Raw genomic sequence first — 21,499 nt, forward strand, 5'->3', positions numbered from 1 at the left:
AAAGCGGACTTCCTTCCCGCGAGAGCTTTAAGCGAACTTGCTTGGCCTAACAATTATTTCTCTATGCAACCTCATCAGAGGCTATTGTGAACAATGGCAGACCCATTGTACGAACTACTGGTACCTTACTTTGATGCACCATCCCCACGGCCCGCACCATCGTCCAAGGATCCAACTACGAGTGCTTACTTGAATCGATTGACCACCTTGCCCCTCTCTTCACTCTCTAGTACAGAACCACAATCACTTTCGCAGAGCACACATTCTCTCCTCCTCTCTCTCCAAGCACTCTCGAAACGCTCTCACAAAGCGATCATCGATTCCTCCACCCACTTATCGACTCTTTCCACCACTCTACCAGCCCTCGCTCAATCCACCGCATCTCTCCGAGACGCCCTCCCCAAGCTCGACGATGCCGCAATCCACTTCAGCGAAACCTACAATACACGATCAGAAAATGCCCTTCTCGACCGACGGCGAAAAGCCTTACTTCTCTCCCGTAACATCGATCGACTATCCGACATCCTCGACCTACCCACTCTTCTCTCGTCCGCCATCTCGAACTCAAACACAGCATCTGCCTCTACGAACACAAGCAGCTCAACTGCTACCTTGAACTACGCTTCAGCACTGGACCTCAATGCTCATATAAGGCGTCTCCATGCATTATACCCAGACTCAGCGCTGATCTCCAGCGTGGAAAAGCAGTCCGAGGAGGCTATGCAGGACATGGCTACAAATCTGATTGCAAGCTTGAAGACCAATTCTCTCAAACTAGCCAGTGCCATGCGGACCATATCCTGGTTACGAAGAGTAGCACCCGAATTAGATCCATCTCCTTCATCTAGCACTACAAGCACGAACATGCATCACGGAGGGCTAGGAGGAAGCAGAGAAGGCAGTCTCGGGTCACTATTCTTAGTCTGCAGACTGGCCAATCTACAACAGATGCTAGGAGCTCTCGAACCCCTACGCGAACTCGCAGACCAAGAAACGTTACGGTTATCAGACACAGTTGGAGGGAAAGAAAAGAGTAAATGGGAAGGCGGGCAGCAGACCGAGCGGTATCTGAAGCGATACATCGAGATCTTTCGAGAGCAGAGTTTCGCGATCATTTCTATGTACAGGAGTATTTTCCCTCCAGCTACGAACCACGAAGAAGCTCTGTTGAAGGGTCTAGGGAGGGAAGAGAAGAAGACCGAGGAGGATCCATTGATGCCATTACCAAGTGCCTTGGGCAGTTTTCCCTTACAGTTGGTTGGCATGCTGGAAGATACTCTGCGGAAATACCTCCCAAACGTGAGGGATAGAAGCAGTAGAGACAGTCTCTTAACCCAAGTCCTGTACTGCGCCGGCAGTCTAGGACGACTCGGCGGAGATTTCAGCATGATCCTCGCCTTCCTAAACGAAGGCGATGAAGAGACTGAGGATGAGTGGGTAGAGGTTATCCGCAAACACAGAGTCTTGGCCGGAAGGTTGGAACTCATGGTTGGTGCCAGGGAAGGCTAGTGGGTCTGAGCAAGATAGAGAAGATATATTTCTAGAATAGAACGAGCAAGGATTAACCACATGGTCAAATGCAGCAGTTCCCAGAGATCTAACAGTAAAAGCTTAATCAAACCTCATTCGCATGTGCACCCTTTCTCACAGTGGAGAAAGGCTCCAAACCTACAGTAGTTCGGTCCCGAATCTCCTCCACTCCCAAGTCCGTCCAAGACATAAAATCTCCGACCCCAGAATCCGTAGCCCCGGGACCTAAAACACACCTCAAATAGCCCGTAGCTCGGAGCAAAGAACTTGGGCCCGGCTGCAAATAGCGAGGCCGTTCGGCCAATCAGAGCGAGGGAATTGGTAATTATTGGAGCTAGCGAGCTCTGAGGAAGCGAATTCCATGATTTTTGAAACGCATCACGACTTTTCTTTTTCTTCTTCGTGGGTGCTGTTAACGGGGCTTATTCTTGCTTGCTTGATTGTTTCTTTTCTATCCTTGTATTGTTTGTTCGAATTTGCTTCTTCACTTGAGAGTCTGCGCTGAGAGCTTGCACGAGATAAGAAACGACGGCCTGATTTCCTCAGACTATCACCCCGTTATTTGATTTCACCAGTCATGTCTGTGGAGAGATCAAAGTTGTCATAGACTGTTCATTTCTTCTTCTTCTGGTATCAAGGACGTACCGCAAGCAAAGTATCCACAAGAAAGCCTGAAAGGCACGAAAAAGGCCGGCGTTAAAGCGCACAGCCAACAAAACCAGACCGGAACGCCGTTCTCCATGCAATCATTTCCGCATCATGTTCATGTCTTTTTGTTTATGTCGAAATACCGCCTACTCCATTTACATCCCCTTACTCTGAGATAGTTCTCGATGGCACGGTGTGTACTTCTTGTACGACTTTCTTATCCTCGGATGTCTTTTCGAAGATACCGCTGCTACCAGGACTTTGAGTGTCGACGTGTACCGTGGAGTTATTGGTGTCCTTCTCTGCCTTGGCTTTCATGAATGGCAAGTGACCGTTGACCTCCTTGTATCGCATGACAACGAAACCAAGGATGACACAGAGCCAGTACAAGTTGTACGAGATGACGGAACCATAAGTAGCACTGTTGGTCCAGCCGAGGATGGCATTGAAGATACCCCAGCCGCCACCACCACCAATTTCAGGATTACCAAACTATGTGTTGTTAGGGCCGTTGGTTATATACGGGAGAGCCACTTACGTTGACATGCCAGACGCTCTTGGAAATATCATATGAGCCCGCTCCTGCCCCTAATTCATCGGCATCGGATCCAACAGCATTATTCCACGCCTGAGCTTCGAAATCCCAGACAGCTTTGGAGAAGAGACCAGCCGCCACGAGATACAGGACACAGGTAGAGATGACGAGGAAGACTTGAAGTTTGGCCGTAGAGCCCCCCCTGTACAAAGGTCAGAAGTTGGTACTGCGTCTTGGGATTGAGAGCTTACTTGTACAGTAGCCAACCTACGAAACATCCAGCGATTAGACCAACGACGACGGGCAGAGGCACTGAAGTACCAGGAGCCGAGAACGAGACACCGCCAATGAATATGATTGCTTCAAGACCTTCTCGGAGGACGGTGATGAATGGGATGATGAACATGCAATATTTCTCACAGAAGCGTTTGAATGCAGCTCTACGACCACCGATGGTGACCGGCTGCGATTCCAGAGCCTTTGCCAGCTTGACACGCCACTTGTCCTGCAGCTTCGCGACTCGAAGGAGAGTAGCACCAATGACGCCGATAATGACAGCAGCAAATAGAGAAAAGGCCCCTTCATAGATATCCTCGGCTTTGCCATATGCGTCTTTGCCTTTGGTATACCAAAGTGCAATGCAAGCAGCGCCGATGATAAGGCAAATCACCAAACCCGCGACTACGGCAAGCCAAACCTAAACAACGTGAGCAAATCACAAGCCTCCTGCCACGAAAGAGATATTACCTGTCTGGTCAATTTCTTATATGTCGCAGCATCGCGTTGCGGGCCATCGAGAGTCTGCTTCAGGAAGGCAAGAAGAACAGAGACAATGATGACGGTCTCCAGGGCCTCTCGAAAGACGACGAAGAAGACCGGGACGGCGAAGACCTGGTTGGTCATGTTGTTGTTTGGAGATATTGGAATCGGTGGTTGATGTCGAAGCTATCTTGACGGAAACAGCGCACCAGGCCCTTATGAGTTTTTCGGGGCGAGAGTGCTGACAGGACTCGAGTACACCTGCAATTGGGGTGGGGAATGTTTCCAGGGTGGTAGTCGGTGGATGGAGTAAGGATCAGATAATGCAGATGGCGGATCTGATTAAGCGGAAGCGGGCAAGTCCAGGTCTGGCTCGTTGGACCACAACCCTCAAAATCGTACGACACTAGTAAACTGGTGCGAAATCTGTGGTGCGGCAATTTTGCTGGGCAACTCCTGCAGAGTGGGTATGACCCTAAGCCGATGATCGGAAGGCTTGGGCCAAGGTTATGGTTGGGTCGAAAGTTTGTTCGGAACGAAGTTTTTGTGGTTGCTTGGAATCAAGGAGTGGAGGTGGAGGTGAGGTACGCTGGGGATTTTGCGACCCTTGAGCCAACAGAAAAGGAGGCAGGTTTGTGTCTCGCTCCACCTTTGCTTGCTGCTCGAATTTGCAAGGAGGAGAAAATCTCTGGATTAAATCAAGTCACAATTTCGAGGGTGTGGAAGATCATTTAATTCTCTGCACAGGACAAAACCAGACCGAGGAAGAAAATCAACACGGGACGGCCTAAGGTCACTAACAAATTTTTAGGTTCAGCACCGCACTTTCTGGTTCGGCGGCTGATTCGCATGTTTCAACCACGCCTACCCCGATTAGGTATCGCCTCTCCTTAAAGCGGTATCGGGCAGAACTCAGTCGGATCAGATAAGTCAGAGGTGAAGACAACAGCAGGGGGACAGGAAAAGCTGAACGTGGTGGCTGGAAGGGACATCCAAAGAAACTTGCAGTTCTTGCTCCTTGTTGAGATTGCGTCAGATTCACGGACCTATCATTTCCCTCCAAGACATCTGATAACAAAAGCAAACGCTGCCCGCCAACTCTGCACAAGCATTGCAAGCATCAATTGCTTGTTTGACCCGAGAATCATACGGAGCGGAGCGTATTCTCGGACTGGGCATCGAAACAGGTCCAAAGCTGCTCAGTGCCCGCTGGCCAAGAGAAGAGGATCATCATCCTTCTTGGTGGTCCCGCACCACTTTCCTCGTTCCTCGCATCACCCCCATGTAGCTAAGCTGGGAAACTTTCGACGAATTGCCGAAGCTGGTCTAGACTCGTGTGTAAAAGCCACCCAAGAAGGACGTACAAACTCCTACTTGGGCATTTGCATGCAATATTGCATCTCCTCATCACATCCATTAGGATATCATACATCCACTTCACCTACAACTTTACCCCTCTGATAATCCGTGGGTCAGAATTGAGCTTAACTCGGAAGCTTTCAACCGAGCCAAGAGATTTGATTGATTTTCTTTTTCGAACTCTACGCTCTTGACTTGACGGCCAAGAAGTCCCACGATTGACCTTGAAGGTTTTCCCGCGCCTGGAGATAGGCTACATAATAGCAGTAGTCAAGTTAAGCTATCCACAGAGACAACTGGGTCCAAAGAAATTCTAGCGTACGATTAACCTTCCTTGCTACCACACCCTTCTGTGCGTTGGACTTTGGTAGCTTGGTCACGCACGCATATTCCGGCACGAAGAGCTCAACTTCTCGCGAGGGGTCACCTTCTCTTCCTGTCGTCGACCGCGAAATTTCTGCCGCGCCCAGGGTCTACACGAGTCAACCCCGTCAAATCAAATTCTTTCCCAAGAGTCACGGACGCTAGGTCCGCATCTGATAACTAGCTTGCAAGGGTTTTCCGACAATCAGATCATCTAATCAGTTATCTGATCGACAATTTTGGCACAACGTCCCCCCCTTCCTTCAATCACACAGTCTCTGGTTGTCACTGCTTCTCGTTCGTCTCCACTACACTCGGTCCACACCACTCAAGAATCGGTTTCCCGTCTCTGGTCCGGTCTCGGTCATTATCCAGTTCTGAGAGACTTCTGGACTCCATCGCAACCTGTCAGACAAGATATCGCCTCCCAGAAGAAGGAAGCTTGCCAGCGCTTGGTCTTATCCTCTCGAGGCCCTCAGGCGAAGTCAATACAGCCTCAGCTTCTTCCTCATACCAAGCTATTGTCGTCGACGACGCTGAATCAAAATGGCTATCTCTTTGTCGTATTTCCCCATTGTATCAGTGCTGCTTCTCCTGTTCGCCGCAATCGTAGAAGCAGCAAATGGTACCGTGGTCTACGACTTCAACATCACCTGGGTCACTTCGAACCCAGATGGTGCTTTCGACAGAACAACCATTGGAATCAATGGAGCATGGCCACTTCCTATTATGAGAGCCACTGTTGGCGATCAAGTCATCGTCAACGTCAACAACCAGCTGGGCAACCAAACGACGACGCTTCATTTCCATGGACTGTTCATGAATGGTACCACTGAAATGGATGGACCTGCACAAGTATCCCAGTGCGGTATTCCACCTGGATCTTCGTTCACATACAACTTCACGGTACGTGATAGCAGAAACGTAATATAGAAATACGACTGATTCTACATAGGTCAACCAACCTGGAACCTACTGGTATCATTCCCATGACAAGGGACAATACCCTGACGGTCTTCGCGCACCTCTCATTATCACTGATCCCGATTCTCCATACGCAGACCAGGTCGATGAAGAGATCGTTGTTTCTCTCTCTGATTGGTACCATGACCAAATGGCAGTCTGGATCCCCAAGTTCATCAACAAGGCCAACCCGACTGGTGCCGAGCCTGTCCCGCAAGCAGCTCTCATGAATGATACCCAAAACCTGACTGTTCCTGTTCAGCCAGGCAAGACTTATATGTTTAGAGTGGTCAACATTGGTGCATTCGCTGGCCAATACCTTTGGATTGAAGGTCACAACATGACTATTGTTGAGGTTGATGGTGTCTACACTGACCCTGCTGAGGCCGAGATGATCTACCTTGGTGCTGCACAGCGCTACAGCTTCTTGGTCACCACCAGAAACGAAAGTTCCATGAACTATGCTATTGTCAGCAGCATGGATACTGTAAGTTACATCCACAAGATTCTCTCGAGGCTATCCGCGCCTAACTTCCCTAGTCCCTCTTCGACACTATCCCTGATGGCTTGAATTGGAACGTCACTGGCTGGCTCGTCTACGATGAGTCCAACGATCTCCCGACCCCAGCGTTGGTCGAAGATTTCAACGATTTCGATGACTTCTTCCTGACTCCATACGATAAGATGGCTCTTCTAGCAGAACCTGATCAGACTATCTCCTTGGATGTCATTATGGATAATCTTGGCAATGGAAAGCCATAGTAAGGCTCTCCGTCTACTGATATCCATTTCCACTAACAATTTGGCAGCGCCTTCTTCGATAACATCACCTACGTGTCGCAAAAAGTCCCCACACTATACACGGTGATGTCTACTGGTGAGAATGCTACGAATCCTGCAGTCTATGGCGAGTTCTCTCATCCGTTTGTGCTCGCCCACAACCAAGTTGTTGAGCTCGTCGTCAACAATCTAGGCAAGTCATGCACAATACACTCTGATCAAGCTTGTACTAATTGCTACTAGATACTGGAAAGCATCCATTCCATCTCCACGGCCATAATTTCCAAGCTATTGCTCGTTCAGTCGAAGATGCGGGCACTTTTGACGCCACCAACGCCACCCAAACAGACTATCCTGCCACTCCTATGAGAAGAGATACATTTGTCTTGAGGCCGTCTGGTTATATCGTCCTCCGCTTCCAAGCCGATAATCCTGGCGTTTGGCTCTTCCATTGCCACATCGAATGGCACGTTGATCAAGGTTTGATGGTCACAATGGTTGAGGCTCCTCTACAGCTCCAGCAGTCCTTGACTATCCCTCAAGATCACATTGACGCTTGCCAAGTAGGCGGTGTTCCTTACCTGGGCAATGCTGCTGGTAATACCGTCGATGTCTTGGACTTGACTGGTGCCAATGTTGCACCTGGACCCCTCCCTGCCGGCTTTATTCCTCGTGGCATTGTCGCTCTTACGTTCAGTGTTCTCGCAGCACTTCTTGGGCTTGCGACCATTGTCTGGTATGTTCATAGTCCTCTGCTTGCCTCGACATGTTTACTAACTTGCTTTCAGGTACGGTTTGGCAGATATGGGTGCTGCCACTATGGTTGCCGAGGAGAAGCGAATTGCCGCAATGAACAATGAGACGACGCCAGTGAGCCGTGGCTCTGTTGTCTCTGAGACTGTGGAGTCTCGGAATAGATGAGAATGAGGACGGTGAACAGTAGATACAGGTGGAGGGGATGTAAATGATACCAAAGACATAATCGTGTGTTTATAGCTTCGATTGTGCCTTTTTCTTACAAACAGAATTACACACATGATGATGAGAACACGAAATGAAATGAAATGAAATGAATTTCAACTATGAATTCTTCTTCGCAAACTGTGTTGATGAGGGCAGCAAAGATTGGGCTGTGATGTGAGATTTTAAGTCGCACAAGTCAATCTGTTCGACGTTTTTGAGTCGCGATTTAAAGTCAGTTTACGCTACCATTTTTGAATTCTGGAAGGCCTTCGAGTTGCCTCTACTCTTCCGAGAAATGTAACAAAAAGTGGAAAGTTGTGATTTTGCCGGACCCGTGCAGATGACGATGCAGTTCACCCCCTGGTCCGAGCCGAAGCTTCGAATTTCTCCCGATGCGGAGAATGCTGGTGCAGCAGTTCGACAACGACACCATCTTCAAGCTCCCAACTGCTGTCCGACTTCTAAAACACGTCTACTCCTCGTCCGCCGACTATTATGTTGGTTTGAGCAATAAGGATCGCCCAATTGCCGCAGACTCACAGCCCCGCATCCAACTGGCGGAGCTGGAACATGTACTGTACAACGAGCAAAGCCACCGAGCTTAGTACGACCCGACTTAGTTCTTCGAATTGAGGAGCATCAGATGGCACGAGGTCCTGTAATTGTTGGTATCTCGATTGGCACTCTGCCAAAGATATCCAGAGTGGACAGTGTTCCTGAACCTCTAGCTTCAGAATGGTGCGCACTGGGAGTTCTTCTCGATGGTCTTTAGCAGATACATACGGCACGTTTTTGAACTCCCCATACCGAGCAGCTTCCTAATGTGTAGAATAGACTTCATCGCTACTTTTATCACCATGTCCGGCACGCGAAGAATGCCTGCCTATCGCCCCTCACTGCAGCATAAACCAGCTTCCAGAGCAACACATTCACAGACCAAATCCATTAGACCGATTAGACTCCATAGATATCACCCGAGACCGCAGAACCTGACGCCTGCTATCCAGCATGGCGTCTTTCAGAAACGACACTTTCACGACTATTTCGTAACAAATCTCCCTTCCTCCTCTCTTCACCCCGATTCACGCTCCTCGACCGGCCCTCACCACAAGCTCCCCCGAGCTGCCTCCACCCCTCACACACCTGGCAGCGGTCCCTCTCCAGCAGCAGCACCGCCCATGATCGGTGCGTCCCGCGAGCTTACCGTTGTCCGCATCCCGTTACGAAGCGCGAAGCATCACTTCGGAGTCTCTGTCTCGCGGGGACAACGGCCGTATAACGAGGATACGTACCAAGCTGGGACACTGGAGATACCGGCCTTTGCGAAGAGGGCGCCGATCAGTTTGACAAGGTCGGGGAATAAGACGAATGTGGGAGGGGCGACGTCGGCGGATAGTGCCAGTGGGGACCCGCAGGTGTTTTATTTCGGGGTTTTTGATGGGCATGGTGGGGTTGAGTGTAGTGAGTTTTTGAGGGAGGAGTTGCATACATATTTGGAGAGGTCGTCCCTGGAATTTGAGCTGGAGTCTAGCTTGAGGACGGGGAAGAAGACGGCGAGAGATGTGGGTAGGCCGAGTGCTGAGAAGGACCGTGGAAGTGAGCTGGCGACTAAGGGGAGGGAGAGTCTTGATAATATCAAAACGAAAGATGTGGAGGATGTCAGGGCAGAGATGAGCCTCCCGGTTCGTGGTAAAGATGGGAAGGTGGAACAACCACCAGCAAGCCCCGTGCTCGAAAGCGAAGTGCCGGTTGAGTTGGAGTCCAACAAGTCCAAAGCAATACAGTTGGAGAAGTCACTGGTTGCTCAGTGGAAAGAGACCGTTGGAGGATACTTTCGACGTTTCAGACCCGAGTACTTTACCCTACCAACATCATCTCTCGACGACCCGCCATCAAATGTTCCAATCTCTATCGAAACAGTCCTAATGTACGCTTTCTTGAAAGCAGATCTCGACTTTGTGACAGCACAAGCTCGCAAGCCAGATCCGGAATCAGAAAACCATCACAGCGACAAACCTTTGAACGCGGATGATATTCTAGGCCAACCTGCTCATCGCCAAAGTCAGCACCAGATTGGTGGACCGAAACGATTTCTTGGTGGTTCGACGGCTTCTATTGCGTTAATCTCGACTCCTACTCCAACACCATTTTGGCATCCTGCTTCACCATCTACCTTGGTCGTTGCTCATGTGGGCGATACCAGGATTCTACTCTGCGAAACTGCTACAGGTCTCGCAAAACCTGTGACTACGAATCATCACCCCAGCTCTCCTATCGAAAGCACAAGATTACGCAGATATGCAGCAACATTCGTGACAGACTCCTTCGGAGAAGAGAGAATGTCTGGTTTAGCCAATACTCGCGCTTTCGGAGACATGCGCTCAAAACGAATCGGCGTCTCAGCCGAGCCCGAAATTCGAAGAATCGAGCTTGCACCTGCGGAATACAGCTTCATAGTCCTGGTATCTGATGGTATCAGCGGCACTCTCACCGACCAAGAGATCGTCGACGTGGTAAAGGAAGCCAAGACTCCCGAACAAGGAGCCAGAGATGTAGTCAGCTTCGGTACAGAGGTCACTCGAGATGGAGACAATGCTACCTGTCTCGTGGTCCGTCTTGGAGGTTGGGAACGTAGGATTGAGGGCGGCATGGGGAGTATGGGGACGAAGGAAGTTAGAGATTTTAGGAAAGGAGATGCGTTGGATCCTAGGAGAGGGAGGACGTGAGTGAGTACATATGAGAAGATGCTGGCTCTGTATATATTATGATTATCATGTTGTACATTTCTGCTCTTTCAGTTGGCAGAGACAAAGAATAAGAAGTATTCATACCCCTTTTTTGCTCGCTACCAGATGAGGTGAGGATCACGTGTCGTTGTTACGTCACGTCACCTCATATCCATCTCCCTCTACCTACCTTCTCCTCTCATCCTCTCTTTACCATTGTATCAATCCAAAAATGCCACCCAAAATCGACCCAGCAATCCTCAAAGCTCTTTCCCTAGACGAAGCCAATACAACCATCTCCTCACACGGCGGATCAGGGTTCGTGAGCACGTTTAAACTTACCACCAAGGATAAAGATGAGAAGGAGAAACTGTATTTTGTGAAGACAGGAAAGGGCAGGGAGTGTGAGATTATGTTTGCTGGTATGTTGTGAGAGAGAATTACCCAAGAGGTTTTTTGAAGGGTGATTGGGAAAAAGGGGGGAGAATCACGTGTTTTGATATGAAGATGGAGTTTAAATTATAGGTACTGATGAATGATAATAGGTGAACATGCATCCTTAAATGCAATCCACTCAGCAGTTCCTTCTCTGTACGTCAAATCCTGTCCCTTGTTTTATATTGGCCCAACGAGGCGGAGTCTTTAGGATCCCCCACTCATCAAAGAAGATACCTGCGTTCAACACCATACTCTTCGTCTCCAAGAGAAAGTGTACCTATACTAAAGCACCACCAGCTGTCCCACCTCCCATGCCCATGGTCCCCTATCGCACCCACCCAACACCTTCTTCCTAGCCACCGATTTCCTCGCCCTCTCATCCTCCCCATCTTCAGGCGCCTCACTACCCCACAAACTCGCCCTCCTCCACTCAACACCGGCCCCCATCCCACCCGGCCACACCGTTCCACAATTCGGCTTCCACCTCCCCACCTGCTGCGGCGACACCGTGCAAGACAACACCTACCACCCCTCCTGGTCTACCTTCTTCTCCGAATGCCGCCTAACGCACATCCTCTCTTGCGCAGAAAAAAACAACGGTCCAGACACCGACCTCTCCTCCCTCGTCCAACAAACCTGTTCCATCGTCGTCCCCCGTTTACTCCGAGACGGACACCTACGATCCGCAGAAGGGAGCAATATAACCCCGGTCCTCGTACACGGCGATCTGTGGTCCGGGAATCATGGCCGAGGCAGCATCGATGGCGGGGCGGTGGAGGAGCGGGTTTTTGATCCGAGTTGCTGCTGGGCGCATTCCGAGTTTGAGTTTGGGATTATGGGGATGTTTGGTGGGTTTGGGGGGCGGTTTCGGGAGGAGTATTGGGGGGTTAAGGGGAAGGAGTGAGTCTTTTTTTTTCTATTGGAGTTGCGATATGAGGGTCTAGTTCGGAGTTTTCGAGTTGTTTTCTTGGGGGGGAGGACAGTGCTGATTTTTGGGGCAGTGAGCCGGTGGAGGAGTGGGAGGATAGGGTGGCGCTTTATGAGTTGTATCATCATTTGAATCATTATTCGATTTTTGGGGGGAGTTATAGAGGGGGTGCTGTTAGGATTATGAAGAGGTATGTTCTCTGTAGTTTATCCTTTAGAGAATAGGGCTAATCAGCTTGATAGCTCGTTAAAGAAGTATGGAGATGGGGGTTGAGCAGTGAAGACTTGTTAAGTAAGGGAATAGCACTTGCTAGCTCTTAAACAAGCAAACTGTACAGAAATCTGAGATGAAAAAGATGCACGTATTGCCATCAGGGTTAAGACGAATCCAATGGGCATAGCACATTGATTGCATTCTCAAAGTCACAAAAACGTTGCAGACATAAGTCTCGCTAAAGCATCCATTCTTCCATGATCAACTATGCTGCGCCGAATTCATATGCCCTATTTACTAACGCGGCGACTAGGAGACTCGTGGTTTCATCACCCCTCCAAATCATCAAATGGATATCCTTCCATAATCCATGCAAAACAATGTACACGAACATAAACATTTCCAAATCAATCATTGACTGTCTGCTGCTGCTGTTTCTGGAAGTTCACATCCTTGCGAGAAGAAGATCCTAGCCGGCTTATCGTAGTCATTCTCGAGACTGTAGAAATTACCTATTTTCATTAGTAATGTAACCACAAGCAAGATGTAAAGACTTACCTCTAGGAACTTGGAACATTCCACCTTTACCAATCCTAAATTCTGTGTCGTTGATGATCACCTTGACTCTGCCGTAAAATACGAAAAACGCCATTTGCATCCTCCTCGAATTCTTTGGCTTCTTTTGACCTCCCGGAGGAAGATCGACCATTCCGGCACCGAAAAACGGATAACTGAGTGTCTTGGCAAATTTAAAGGATGCACCAGCTATATCGCGAGTCTGGATTGCCTCTGAAGACAAAGCAACTTCCTCCTCTAGCTCCTCTACTTCTGCACCAGTTGGATCCTCTGGATCCCAAGCTCGAACTGCTCCAAATATTCTGCCAGGTTCCATTTCCCAAGGCTCCACTTCGTCATCATCCTCGGACTCAGGTTCCACTGTGGCTCTCTTCGACTTAGGCGCCTTCGATTTTCCTCTAGCGCGCTTCTTCGGTGGTTCAATTTCTTCAGCTCGGACAACTTCCTTGATACGAGGCAACATGTAATTTCCGAATGCATCGTCCATTTCATCCTCATCGTACTCGATTCTCTCGTTCTTCCAATAAGCAACTGGTTTGATAGAATTTCGTCCAGAACGAGTTTGTTTGAATCCAGCTCCCTCCAAAGGAGTCTCTCTTCGGAGGATGAAGAGACCATTATTGGTTCGTGGAAGGGGAGGACCTCGTTGCACTGCTGGGGAATCGGCCTCCTCGATGGTAGCCAATTTTGGTCTGCGGCCGGCAGGTTTAGCTTTCGCCGGAGCGATCTTTGCAGCTGCTTTCCTAGGTCTGCCCATTTTGGCGGTCGTAGTGCCATCAACAGACTTTCGGGATTTCTTTGCTGGGCGTTCTTGGATTTCCTCGGTCTCTTGCTCAGCTGGTTCTTCCGGCTCATCTTCTTGGATGACCTTCCTAGGTCTACCTCCCTTGTTCTTGACAGGTTGCTGCTCAGCTGGTTCTTCCTGTTCATATTCTTGGATTACCTTCTTAGGTCTACCTCCCTTGTTCTTGACGGGTTGCTGCTCGGCTTCTTCGATTATTGAGTCCTCTGGCTGGGAGACCTTTTTGGGCCTGCCAGTTTTGGCCTTTGGAGCTTTAACAGCATCGGATGATGAACCTTCCAACGATGTTCTCGTCCGCTTCTTGGGTTGCTGTTGTTCGACTTCTTCTTCTTCTTCTAGTTGTAGGACTTCATCGTCTTCAGGATCCGCTGCCTTCTTCGGCCGGCCTCTCTTCGCAACCTTCTCCGAAACCTCTTCTACAACCCTTTCCTTACCCTTGTTCTTTTTTGAGGCTTTGGGCTCTGGCTCGGGGAGTTCTTCAGTTATTGATTCGAGATCTTCATTCACATCTTCCGGCTCAGCAATAATTTCGCTGTCGCCATTCACCATTTGTAGAGAATCGTCTCCATTATCGAAGGCACCCCCGTCTATACTATAATCACCATTGTCCTGTCCCATGTCTTGATCAGAAAACGGAGCTCCCAGTGATTTGACACCGTTCCCATTAACAAGTTTTGTGCTGCTGAGGATAGGCATAGCTGATCCAGCACGTTTTTGTAGAGCCTTTTCAGGTATGGTGTTTTCGTCGACACTACTGAAGCTTGCATTGGAGAAGTCCAATCTTCGTCGCACAGAAGTTGACACGGAGGATGCCCTCGCAGCGGGTCGAACGGGTGAAGATCCTGGACCAAGCGATGGATGTCTGCGAGCTGGAGATTGTAAGAACGTCTTGATGGGTGATTTCGATCGAGGTGGAGGTAATCGCATACTTGCTTGCTTGCGTTCGTTGAGTACAGCGGCAGGTTCTGGAATGGTGTCTATACAATGTCAACCTTAGAATCCAATGTGCTTGCGACGCGTGAGCCTACTCTCGTCAACCTCCATATCTTCCTCGCTCGAGATTGTGGCATTCGCGTTCTTGTTTGTGCCATTCATTCTTTGTACAGACTTCGCCTTGGGCTTCTCGGGGGAGGAGAATAAGTGGTCCATGGGTTCCAAGCCATTCTCGTCTCGGATACCTGTATCCGGAAGAGTGAGGCCGGTTTTTCTACTCAATTATTAGGCAAGAAATCAAAGAAAATTCGAGCGCACTTGCCTGCCTCTGACTCCAACTTCAAAGAGGTATTGATTCTCACGCGGTTTCCGCTTTTGCATTGCCGCTTGGGGTGCCATGTTGAAGTTTGACGCGCCGGACGCGTTGATAGAGAGAAACTTGTGGGCTGATTAGGAAGAATTAATATCGAGTCGGTTGGTGACGCGACGAGATGTTTGCGTTTGCTGTTTCAATGCGACAGCCGCAGATGCGATGTGTTGATGTTGATGTGGGGTTGTCCTTCTCAAAAAGTTCGTGTTGGGCTTTCCGGAGTAAATATGCGCTAAGGGCGCGCTTCGGCTACAGTAACTTCGTCCTAAATTCATGTGAATGTCCTCCACAAATTAAGTGAACAATTGTGAAAATCCCCGAACTTGAGAGTCAATCAAATTCACCAAAAAAAGCGTATCCATAATCTGACTAGGTTTGGCAAATTTACGAAATATCGGGGTCGTACACTGCATGAAGTACCGTTTCTTCACTTTCCCTTCACAAATTGGGTGAACAACTGCGAAGTTCTGTGAACGGGATGAGAATATGTTATCAAGTACTGTATTCATTCTCGAGCTGCCAGACAAAATCTCTAGCATTCTTATTGCAATATCGTGAATGTCCTAAATTAGCATATGATCCGAGATCTTCATCAAAAGCGGCAATGAATGTGGTTTCTCAGCTGCTCAGTTTTGAGTCTATTCCAGATGCAATGTCTCTTCCTTCCAAAGCGCGATCGTATGAAAGTCTTTCTAGCATTCTAGCATCTGCTATCTGTCGTTATTGCTTTTATGTGCTTCAGTATCTAGATCAAGCTTCATAATATGCAAAGTTTGGCCGTGTAATCATCCTAGTAGTGTATGCAACCAAGGTTGCAATATGCAAACGGGTCTCTGCGCCTTGGAGAGGGCTTGTTGAATGCCTGATGTCCAGCCTTGCAGTCGAAAGTCTCCAAATTTCAGAACTAGCTCTGCTGCGAATGTGAGAACATGTCTAACAGGAAGCTACTTCAAATCGGCGAGATTAAGACGAAGAGCGGGCTTTCTCGTTCCTTAATAGAGCCCAACAAGGGTCTATGAAGAGTGGTACTGTTTCTGTGCGGTGCAACTTGTTCAACAGCCCAAAACTTGGCTCGATGTCTCATATGGAGGCATCAAGAAATCTATCCAGAGCATCCGCATACCATGTTTCTCGTAATTGGAATTAAAGCATAACTCTTCCTTGTGTAGAACGCACGCTTCATCTTCATAGTCTTGTGGCAGAAAATTCATTAGGAACGAATAGCTTGAGATCGGGTCTTGCGAACGGTTGTGCACACGCTAAGCCATGGGTTATGAATGGAGAGGTGCAGAGGATCACGCTGTGTCCCAAACTTCTCGCGATCGAAGGGTGGATGGTAAGGATAGCACTCACGAATTCAGGGACATGGGTATTGAGCTGGGAAATTTCAAGGGCCAAGTAGAGTATATCTGTGGAATCAACATCGTGGAGCCCTCAACGTATTATCAACGATCCTTGACGTTGGTTGTAATACTTCCATGATGGACAATGGCCAAAGCCATGCTGTACCCGTACTCTGTACAATGCTTAACTGATCTTGCGCCTATGTAATTGTGGAAGTCGATTACCAATACGAAGGCGGGGAATAAAGTACTATCTTGAAGAGTGCACAGTCATTCAAGAATCGTCAAATATTTCATCTTCCAATCCATTCAATACTCGAGTAATCTCCAGCTAATTGAGTTCTATACTAGGTAAGGTGTGCTTATATTCCAATAACAGCAAGGAGCTGGTGGCTGGTATCAGGGGTCATGAAATTAGCGAATCGCTTCCCCGCCCCTCACCTGCAGAAACCTCTATGTAGCGTCTTCCTCTCCCTCCAACCACATTCAAGCTTCACTCCTCAATTCGAAATGGACGACGAAGAGGAATGGCCGCTCTCCACTAAAGTCTCTGGACCTGCATCGTCACTTTATCCTGATATTGTGGGACATGGCATTGCATTTAGTGAAGCCTCGCCTAATCTGTTGAGTGCTGCCCATGTCGATATCGAGGCTTGCAGGATAGATAAGCACGGTGAGCACAACTTCCTCCGTTTTTCAAGGTTCAAGTGTTAATTCAGACTCTAGGTCTCGAGTCTGAAGCAATTGAGAGTTATGATGACTTGGTATTCTATTTCGAGACGTCAAAATCATGTCATGCAATTCCTGATTGGGATGATACCGATTTGAAAACAGACTCGATCATTGTCTCCGAAACGTCTGTCGATGAAGTAGACATCGATCATGGAGCTGAAGCAGAGATCTTGTATCCCCTAATCATGTCCTGATCTTGAAAATCAAGCTGATCTATTGGATAGCTTCATTCGTCGAATGCATGCGCATACACGTCTTGCATTATCAGAACAAGCGCTGAAATGCCTTCTGTCTCAGCACCAAGTCTTCTCACCACTTGCCAATATTCTCACCTCATTCTCAATTGGAAGTACCGATTACCACGAAGGAAGCAGTGGCTTTTACACCAACACCACGGCGAAGTGTCCTCAGGGATACAGCAGTAAGTGACTCTAGCCTGCACACTATTCCTTAACTAAAGACTATCAGTCCTTGAATTGGGTTACATACTAAAGTATGTCGAACCGGATGCAGCAAGCCTATCACCAGTACCATGGTCGGTTCGCCAAATGGCTATTTACCAAAAGGTCGACACGAAGACTCAAGAAACAAAAGGTTTCGTTGTTCAAGCCTCGACCGACGTCCGCCGGCGCAAAGAAGAGATCACTCAAAGCGTCGAAGCCTGCCAGGACTTGAGTGAGCATTGGACGAGTCTTCACTTATTGATCATCGGAACCATAAATCGGAATTGGGAGCTGTATCTGAAGAGCTTAGACATTGGCGTTGACAGACTTGTGAGCTTCTCTGTCTCCTTATCTTGAGACTTAGCTAACCTGTGATCTAGCACAACTCGCTTTATGCTGCGTCGTTGCCCAACTTCACTATTACAAGCATGCAAGAAGTTTCCAAATTCGTCGATCTTCTCATCAAGTTCATCCACATGTTAAAACTCAACATGGAGGTCTTCAACATGCTTTTAGGAGAGTCTAGAAGACCCGGCGGACGCGAAGAATTCGACAAGACGGATTTTAGTTGCAGATATAGGATGCTAGAGTGGGCTATCGATTCGACGTTATCAAAGACTAAACTCCTCTGTAGTCATGCTGAGCTTGTACTCAGTCGAGCAAACAATGTTGTAGCTATGGTGAGCTATGTTCGCCCCTTTGATGAAGCTAATTACTGATTTAGTCAATGTCTAGATGCGAGCTTTTAGTACGCTCCAAAACAACCAATTCATTCACAACATTGCACTCGATAGCAATCAAAGTCTGCAAACTATTGGGCATAACACAACGAGAGACGACAGCAACATCCTGCCGGGACCCAGACATGCACCAACACGAGAAGTTCCACGAGAAGCTAGGTCGACTAGAACGATCACCCTTATGATGCTTGTCTATCTGCCTCTAATTTTCACATCTGTAAGTAACCCCACCCCCCCTTAATCATCATTGCTAATTCCCTGCAGACTTTCCTAAGCATGGGATTCATACATGTGACTTCAGCCCACAATGGCTTGATCGTTAGAGCTGATGATGACATGTGGTTTTACCTTGCTCTCACGCTTCCACTTTCTATCGTTACATTGGCGGTATGGTATATATGGGAATGGAGAGCGCGTCGTAGACGGATGTCTCGTGATTTAGAGGAGAACGTAAAGTTAGAGTGAATCAATCGATACGCCTTTTGCCATTTCTCCTTCCGTGCAAATAGCGAGAGTGAAGCCACATTTCTGGTTCTGTGCCAAGTTCGGTAACTCGTGCGAGGCGGTAAGCCAGGGGTTCTCTTCGACGAAGTGAATACCAGACATATAGTTCAAAACGATCTATAACATGCTGAGGTATTTTTACAATGATAGATGACTATTGTCGAATCAAGATATAACAGCATCGTAATAAGAAAACCCTCATCTACATCGATCTATTTCTCCTGGATCCCGCCATCTTTCCCCACCAGCCCACCATTCAACGTCTTATCCCCATCCGTCGTGATCCTCCCCAACCCACCACTAACATCCTCCCCATCCTGCTCAGGCTCAACGTCCGCCGGAACAGGCGGTCCCGTGAACTCTTTCCTACCCCTGATTACATACCAAATCAAACTAATCAAAGCAAACCCCATAAACACTACACTAGCGTAATTCATACTCGTCGGCGTCACTGGAATAGCGGTCGGCATACAAAACAACACAATAGCCAACGAAATCCACGCTACCGTCGCCGCATTGATGAAGAACCCAAACTTGCCAAGCGAAAACGTCGAGTGTCGAACAGCTTTTCGGCCCCGGATTAGAGAGACGAGAATAGGAATCCCGTACGAGACTGAAAGACAGATGGTAGCGACGCCAGTGAAGGCATTGAATGCTGATGTAGAGCCGAAATATATACAGCCCAGAATACAATCAACAACGGTCGAGAGCACCAATCCCCAAAGCGGGATATCGAACCGTTTATCGACCCGAGCCCAGAGACGAGAACCAGGGATTGCTCCGTCGCGAGCGAAGGCATACGTGCATCGACTCGCAGCAGTTAAGGCTCCTACGCCGGCGAAGAATAGGATTCCAAGGATGAGGAACAGGAGGCCGAAACCACCGCCAGCAGAACCTGTGGCGATTTTGAAGACGAGACCGATGGGTTGGCCGTTGGCGACGCTGAGAAGCAGACTGACGTCTGGGAGAACGAAAAGTATGGGGATCAGGTAGACGATTCCTGTGATTCCGGCTGCGGCGACGGAAAGAACCATTGCACGGGGAACTTCTCGTTCGGGCATTTGGACTTCTTCGCACATGGCTGCTACCATGCCGTAGCCAGTCAATGTATCTGTCTCACATTAGCAGTTGGTCAATCTTATAAGATGAAGAGTACAAATACTAACAAGCTGCCTGCAGTAAGCCGACGAACCAAGCCCAGCCAGAAGGCCATCCACTTGCCGAAGCGTCGAAATGGGTAAAGACGAATTCGGCATTCCGACGATCATCTGACGTGACGAGAATTGTAACAACTATGATAATAACTGAAGCAGAAGTCCAGTAGATACAGATCTTGTTGATAAGATCTAGATGTTTGGCGCCAAAAACATTGACCAGGAAAGCGACGGACATGACACCCCAAAACATAAGCACCGTTTGCCATTGCGTAGCCACAAAAGAGTCGTCCCAAAGAGAGATGGCAGAGAGGATCAATTGGGCGCCGGAGAAGTTGATACTTAGAGTCACGGTCCAGTTTCCGACAAGTGTAAGCCAACCAGTGATCCAAGAAACGATCGGGGCGTATTTTTTCGTGGAAAGCATTGCACTCCAGTAGTAAACACCACCTGATGTGGGATATACAGCACAGATTTCAGCGAGAGAGGCTGCTATACTAAGACTGATGATTGATACGAATATCCAGCCATATAAAACAGTTACTGATTGGCCGTCTGTTAACGAAATGGCCATCGTTGTGCTGAGACCCTAGCAAAGTTAACAGGGATTTTCGAACAGGACTGAAATAGAAGACATACGAATGGAACGGCCATAATGGCAAATGATCTACAGATAATTAGTAAAGTCACATAGATTTCTTGAGGACACTTACAATCCTAATATACTCATCATGCTCAGTGATCTTGGAAGCTCGCTCTTGTAGCCCATGTTCTCAAGAGCAGCATCGGCATTGTTGTTGATGGTGGCCCCATCATGAGAGAAGGAACTTGCCATAGCTCGCCAGCTTTATATACTGTATTTCCAGAAAGAATCTAGAGAATGTAAAAATAAAAATATCCCGATTGTAAAAAGGGGAAGTGACGTCGAGCAACAAAGGCTCAAAGCACGAGATATATAGCTCCGGCTCTCATGACTTTCCAAGTAACAAAAGATAACGCGTAACGTGTAAATATCGGATCAAAAGCACTGACTTGATAGAGGCGAGTTTGTGTCAAAGGAAGCTGTCAAATATTCAAGGAAAGCTTGCAGAGAAAAGCGGAGTAAACTTTTCACATAACGTAATTCTCGTCAATCGGGAGCACTAAGGAACGGGCCTTGGCGATGATGATCGGGTGGAGCCTCAAGAGTTCGCATAGAGTGTCAAAGGGATCACGGATTTGATTTCAAAATGAAATGTAGAGACTCTCCAAGGTATAGATTATGAGATTGAAGCAGCAGAAACGCTCACTTGAACTCGTCTTGCTAATGAATGTACAAAACGAAGTGGGGCAGCTGAACACATGAAAGATATCAACTCCCTGACGCTTCCTCCATCGTGGTATGATCAAAGCACTGAGACAATATATCTTGTCTTTCACTCTCACTGAGAGCATTCAGATATTCATCTGAAAAGGGCGTCCGATCTTTAGACAATGCCAGGGACCGTAATGATCTTTGTCGTCGCCTGTATTGAACATCTTGAGTCGCAAAGTCTTTCGATGAACAAAGCTTCCAGGTCTCTTCCCTCATATATACCATCTTGCATCGCATCGTGAACTGATTGTAGATAACAGCCCAAAAGCCTGACTTCATAATATCCTGCACAGGATGTTCCAAGATGCCACGTGAGGTGCTAAGCCAATTCAAGGTCAAGCTA

The 21,499-nt window shown here is 48.2% G+C and overlaps 8 protein-coding genes across 8 annotated transcripts; 5 read left to right on the forward strand and 3 right to left on the reverse strand.

The window, feature by feature from the left end:
* Window positions 1-32: 32 nt before the first annotated feature.
* LY89DRAFT_711616 (Dor1-like protein) lies at window positions 33-1,597 on the forward strand. Its single transcript, XM_018217913.1, has one exon. It carries the CDS (start codon window positions 94-96, stop codon window positions 1,507-1,509), a length of 1,416 nt encoding a protein of 471 aa, XP_018062949.1. The 5' UTR covers window positions 33-93; the 3' UTR covers window positions 1,510-1,597.
* A 329-nt stretch (window positions 1,598-1,926) lies between these two features.
* Window positions 1,927-3,785, reverse strand: LY89DRAFT_334554 (iron permease FTR1 family protein). The gene is made up of 4 exons (XM_018206814.1): window positions 3,461-3,785; window positions 2,965-3,410; window positions 2,717-2,915; window positions 1,927-2,670 (listed from the first exon to the last, which is right to left on the reverse strand). The coding sequence occupies exons 1-4, from the start codon at window positions 3,614-3,616 to the stop codon at window positions 2,344-2,346; spliced, it is 1,128 nt and encodes a 375-aa protein (XP_018062950.1). The 5' UTR covers window positions 3,617-3,785; the 3' UTR covers window positions 1,927-2,343.
* Window positions 3,786-5,740: 1,955 nt separating this feature from the next.
* Window positions 5,741-7,858, forward strand: LY89DRAFT_701877 (uncharacterized protein; the record flags this gene model as incomplete). Its single annotated transcript, XM_018217221.1, has 6 exons — window positions 5,741-6,100; window positions 6,150-6,644; window positions 6,698-6,918; window positions 6,967-7,130; window positions 7,181-7,673; window positions 7,726-7,858. The coding sequence occupies 6 exons, from the start codon at window positions 5,741-5,743 to the stop codon at window positions 7,856-7,858; spliced, it is 1,866 nt and encodes a 621-aa protein (XP_018062951.1).
* A 439-nt stretch (window positions 7,859-8,297) lies between these two features.
* LY89DRAFT_788955 (protein serine/threonine phosphatase 2C) lies at window positions 8,298-10,734 on the forward strand. Its single transcript, XM_018223213.1, has 2 exons — window positions 8,298-8,684; window positions 8,735-10,734. The coding sequence occupies exons 1-2, from the start codon at window positions 8,636-8,638 to the stop codon at window positions 10,624-10,626; spliced, it is 1,941 nt and encodes a 646-aa protein (XP_018062952.1). The 5' UTR covers window positions 8,298-8,635; the 3' UTR covers window positions 10,627-10,734.
* A 107-nt stretch (window positions 10,735-10,841) lies between these two features.
* On the forward strand, window positions 10,842-12,707 carry LY89DRAFT_659046 (Ketosamine-3-kinase). Its single transcript, XM_018212501.1, has 5 exons — window positions 10,842-11,048; window positions 11,172-11,217; window positions 11,362-11,964; window positions 12,066-12,182; window positions 12,235-12,707. Exons 1-5 carry the CDS (start codon window positions 10,859-10,861, stop codon window positions 12,263-12,265), a joined length of 987 nt encoding a protein of 328 aa, XP_018062953.1. The 5' UTR covers window positions 10,842-10,858; the 3' UTR covers window positions 12,266-12,707.
* Window positions 12,408-15,062, reverse strand: LY89DRAFT_659049 (uncharacterized protein). Its single transcript, XM_018212502.1, has 4 exons — window positions 14,839-15,062; window positions 14,612-14,790; window positions 12,764-14,560; window positions 12,408-12,717 (listed from the first exon to the last, which is right to left on the reverse strand). Exons 1-4 carry the CDS (start codon window positions 14,913-14,915, stop codon window positions 12,617-12,619), a joined length of 2,154 nt encoding a protein of 717 aa, XP_018062954.1. The 5' UTR covers window positions 14,916-15,062; the 3' UTR covers window positions 12,408-12,616.
* Window positions 15,063-16,702: 1,640 nt separating this feature from the next.
* Window positions 16,703-18,627, forward strand: LY89DRAFT_691025 (uncharacterized protein). Its single transcript, XM_018216214.1, has 7 exons — window positions 16,703-16,902; window positions 16,956-17,133; window positions 17,186-17,382; window positions 17,430-17,734; window positions 17,785-18,084; window positions 18,140-18,361; window positions 18,409-18,627. Exons 1-7 carry the CDS (start codon window positions 16,740-16,742, stop codon window positions 18,607-18,609), a joined length of 1,566 nt encoding a protein of 521 aa, XP_018062955.1. The 5' UTR covers window positions 16,703-16,739; the 3' UTR covers window positions 18,610-18,627.
* Window positions 18,628-18,807: 180 nt separating this feature from the next.
* Window positions 18,808-21,111, reverse strand: LY89DRAFT_629835 (amino acid transporter-like protein). The gene is made up of 4 exons (XM_018211222.1): window positions 20,516-21,111; window positions 20,442-20,469; window positions 19,815-20,391; window positions 18,808-19,759 (listed from the first exon to the last, which is right to left on the reverse strand). Exons 1-4 carry the CDS (start codon window positions 20,635-20,637, stop codon window positions 18,861-18,863), a joined length of 1,626 nt encoding a protein of 541 aa, XP_018062956.1. The 5' UTR covers window positions 20,638-21,111; the 3' UTR covers window positions 18,808-18,860.
* Between the last annotated feature and the right edge of the window lie 388 nt (window positions 21,112-21,499).

This window comes from Mollisia scopiformis (assembly GCF_001500285.1).
Source record: "Mollisia scopiformis unplaced genomic scaffold LY89scaffold_32, whole genome shotgun sequence".
Classification (NCBI taxonomy): domain Eukaryota; kingdom Fungi; phylum Ascomycota; class Leotiomycetes; order Helotiales; family Mollisiaceae; genus Mollisia; species Mollisia scopiformis.

Coding starts and splice junctions, on each gene's coding strand:
- LY89DRAFT_334554 (XM_018206814.1), bottom strand. CDS start 3,616: ATGACCAACCAGGTCTTCGCCGTCCCGGTCTTCTTCGTCGTCTTTCGA. Junction 3,411..3,460: donor ATAAGAAATTGACCAGACAG/GTAATATCTCTT, acceptor CACGTTGTTTAG/GTTTGGCTTGCCGTAGTCGC. Junction 2,916..2,964: donor GTAGGTTGGCTACTGTACAA/GTAAGCTCTCAA, acceptor ACCTTTGTACAG/GGGGGGCTCTACGGCCAAAC.
- LY89DRAFT_629835 (XM_018211222.1), bottom strand. CDS start 20,637: ATGGCAAGTTCCTTCTCTCATGATGGGGCCACCATCAACAACAATGCC. Junction 20,470..20,515: donor ATGATGAGTATATTAGGATT/GTAAGTGTCCTC, acceptor AATTATCTGTAG/ATCATTTGCCATTATGGCCG. Junction 20,392..20,441: donor CCATTATGGCCGTTCCATTC/GTATGTCTTCTA, acceptor TAACTTTGCTAG/GGTCTCAGCACAACGATGGC.
- LY89DRAFT_711616 (XM_018217913.1), top strand. CDS start 94: ATGGCAGACCCATTGTACGAACTACTGGTACCTTACTTTGATGCACCA.
- LY89DRAFT_691025 (XM_018216214.1), top strand. CDS start 16,740: ATGGACGACGAAGAGGAATGGCCGCTCTCCACTAAAGTCTCTGGACCT. Junction 17,383..17,429: donor GTGTCCTCAGGGATACAGCA/GTAAGTGACTCT, acceptor AAAGACTATCAG/TCCTTGAATTGGGTTACATA. Junction 18,362..18,408: donor TGCCTCTAATTTTCACATCT/GTAAGTAACCCC, acceptor AATTCCCTGCAG/ACTTTCCTAAGCATGGGATT.
- LY89DRAFT_659046 (XM_018212501.1), top strand. CDS start 10,859: ATGCCACCCAAAATCGACCCAGCAATCCTCAAAGCTCTTTCCCTAGAC. Junction 11,218..11,361: donor CACTCAGCAGTTCCTTCTCT/GTACGTCAAATC, acceptor AAGCACCACCAG/CTGTCCCACCTCCCATGCCC. Junction 11,965..12,065: donor TGGGGGGTTAAGGGGAAGGA/GTGAGTCTTTTT, acceptor TTTTTGGGGCAG/TGAGCCGGTGGAGGAGTGGG.
- LY89DRAFT_659049 (XM_018212502.1), bottom strand. CDS start 14,915: ATGGCACCCCAAGCGGCAATGCAAAAGCGGAAACCGCGTGAGAATCAA. Junction 14,561..14,611: donor AGATATGGAGGTTGACGAGA/GTAGGCTCACGC, acceptor GACATTGTATAG/ACACCATTCCAGAACCTGCC. Junction 12,718..12,763: donor AATGTTCCAAGTTCCTAGAG/GTAAGTCTTTAC, acceptor TAATGAAAATAG/GTAATTTCTACAGTCTCGAG.
- LY89DRAFT_788955 (XM_018223213.1), top strand. CDS start 8,636: ATGGTGCGCACTGGGAGTTCTTCTCGATGGTCTTTAGCAGATACATAC. Junction 8,685..8,734: donor GTCTTTAGCAGATACATACG/GCACGTTTTTGA, acceptor TGTGTAGAATAG/ACTTCATCGCTACTTTTATC.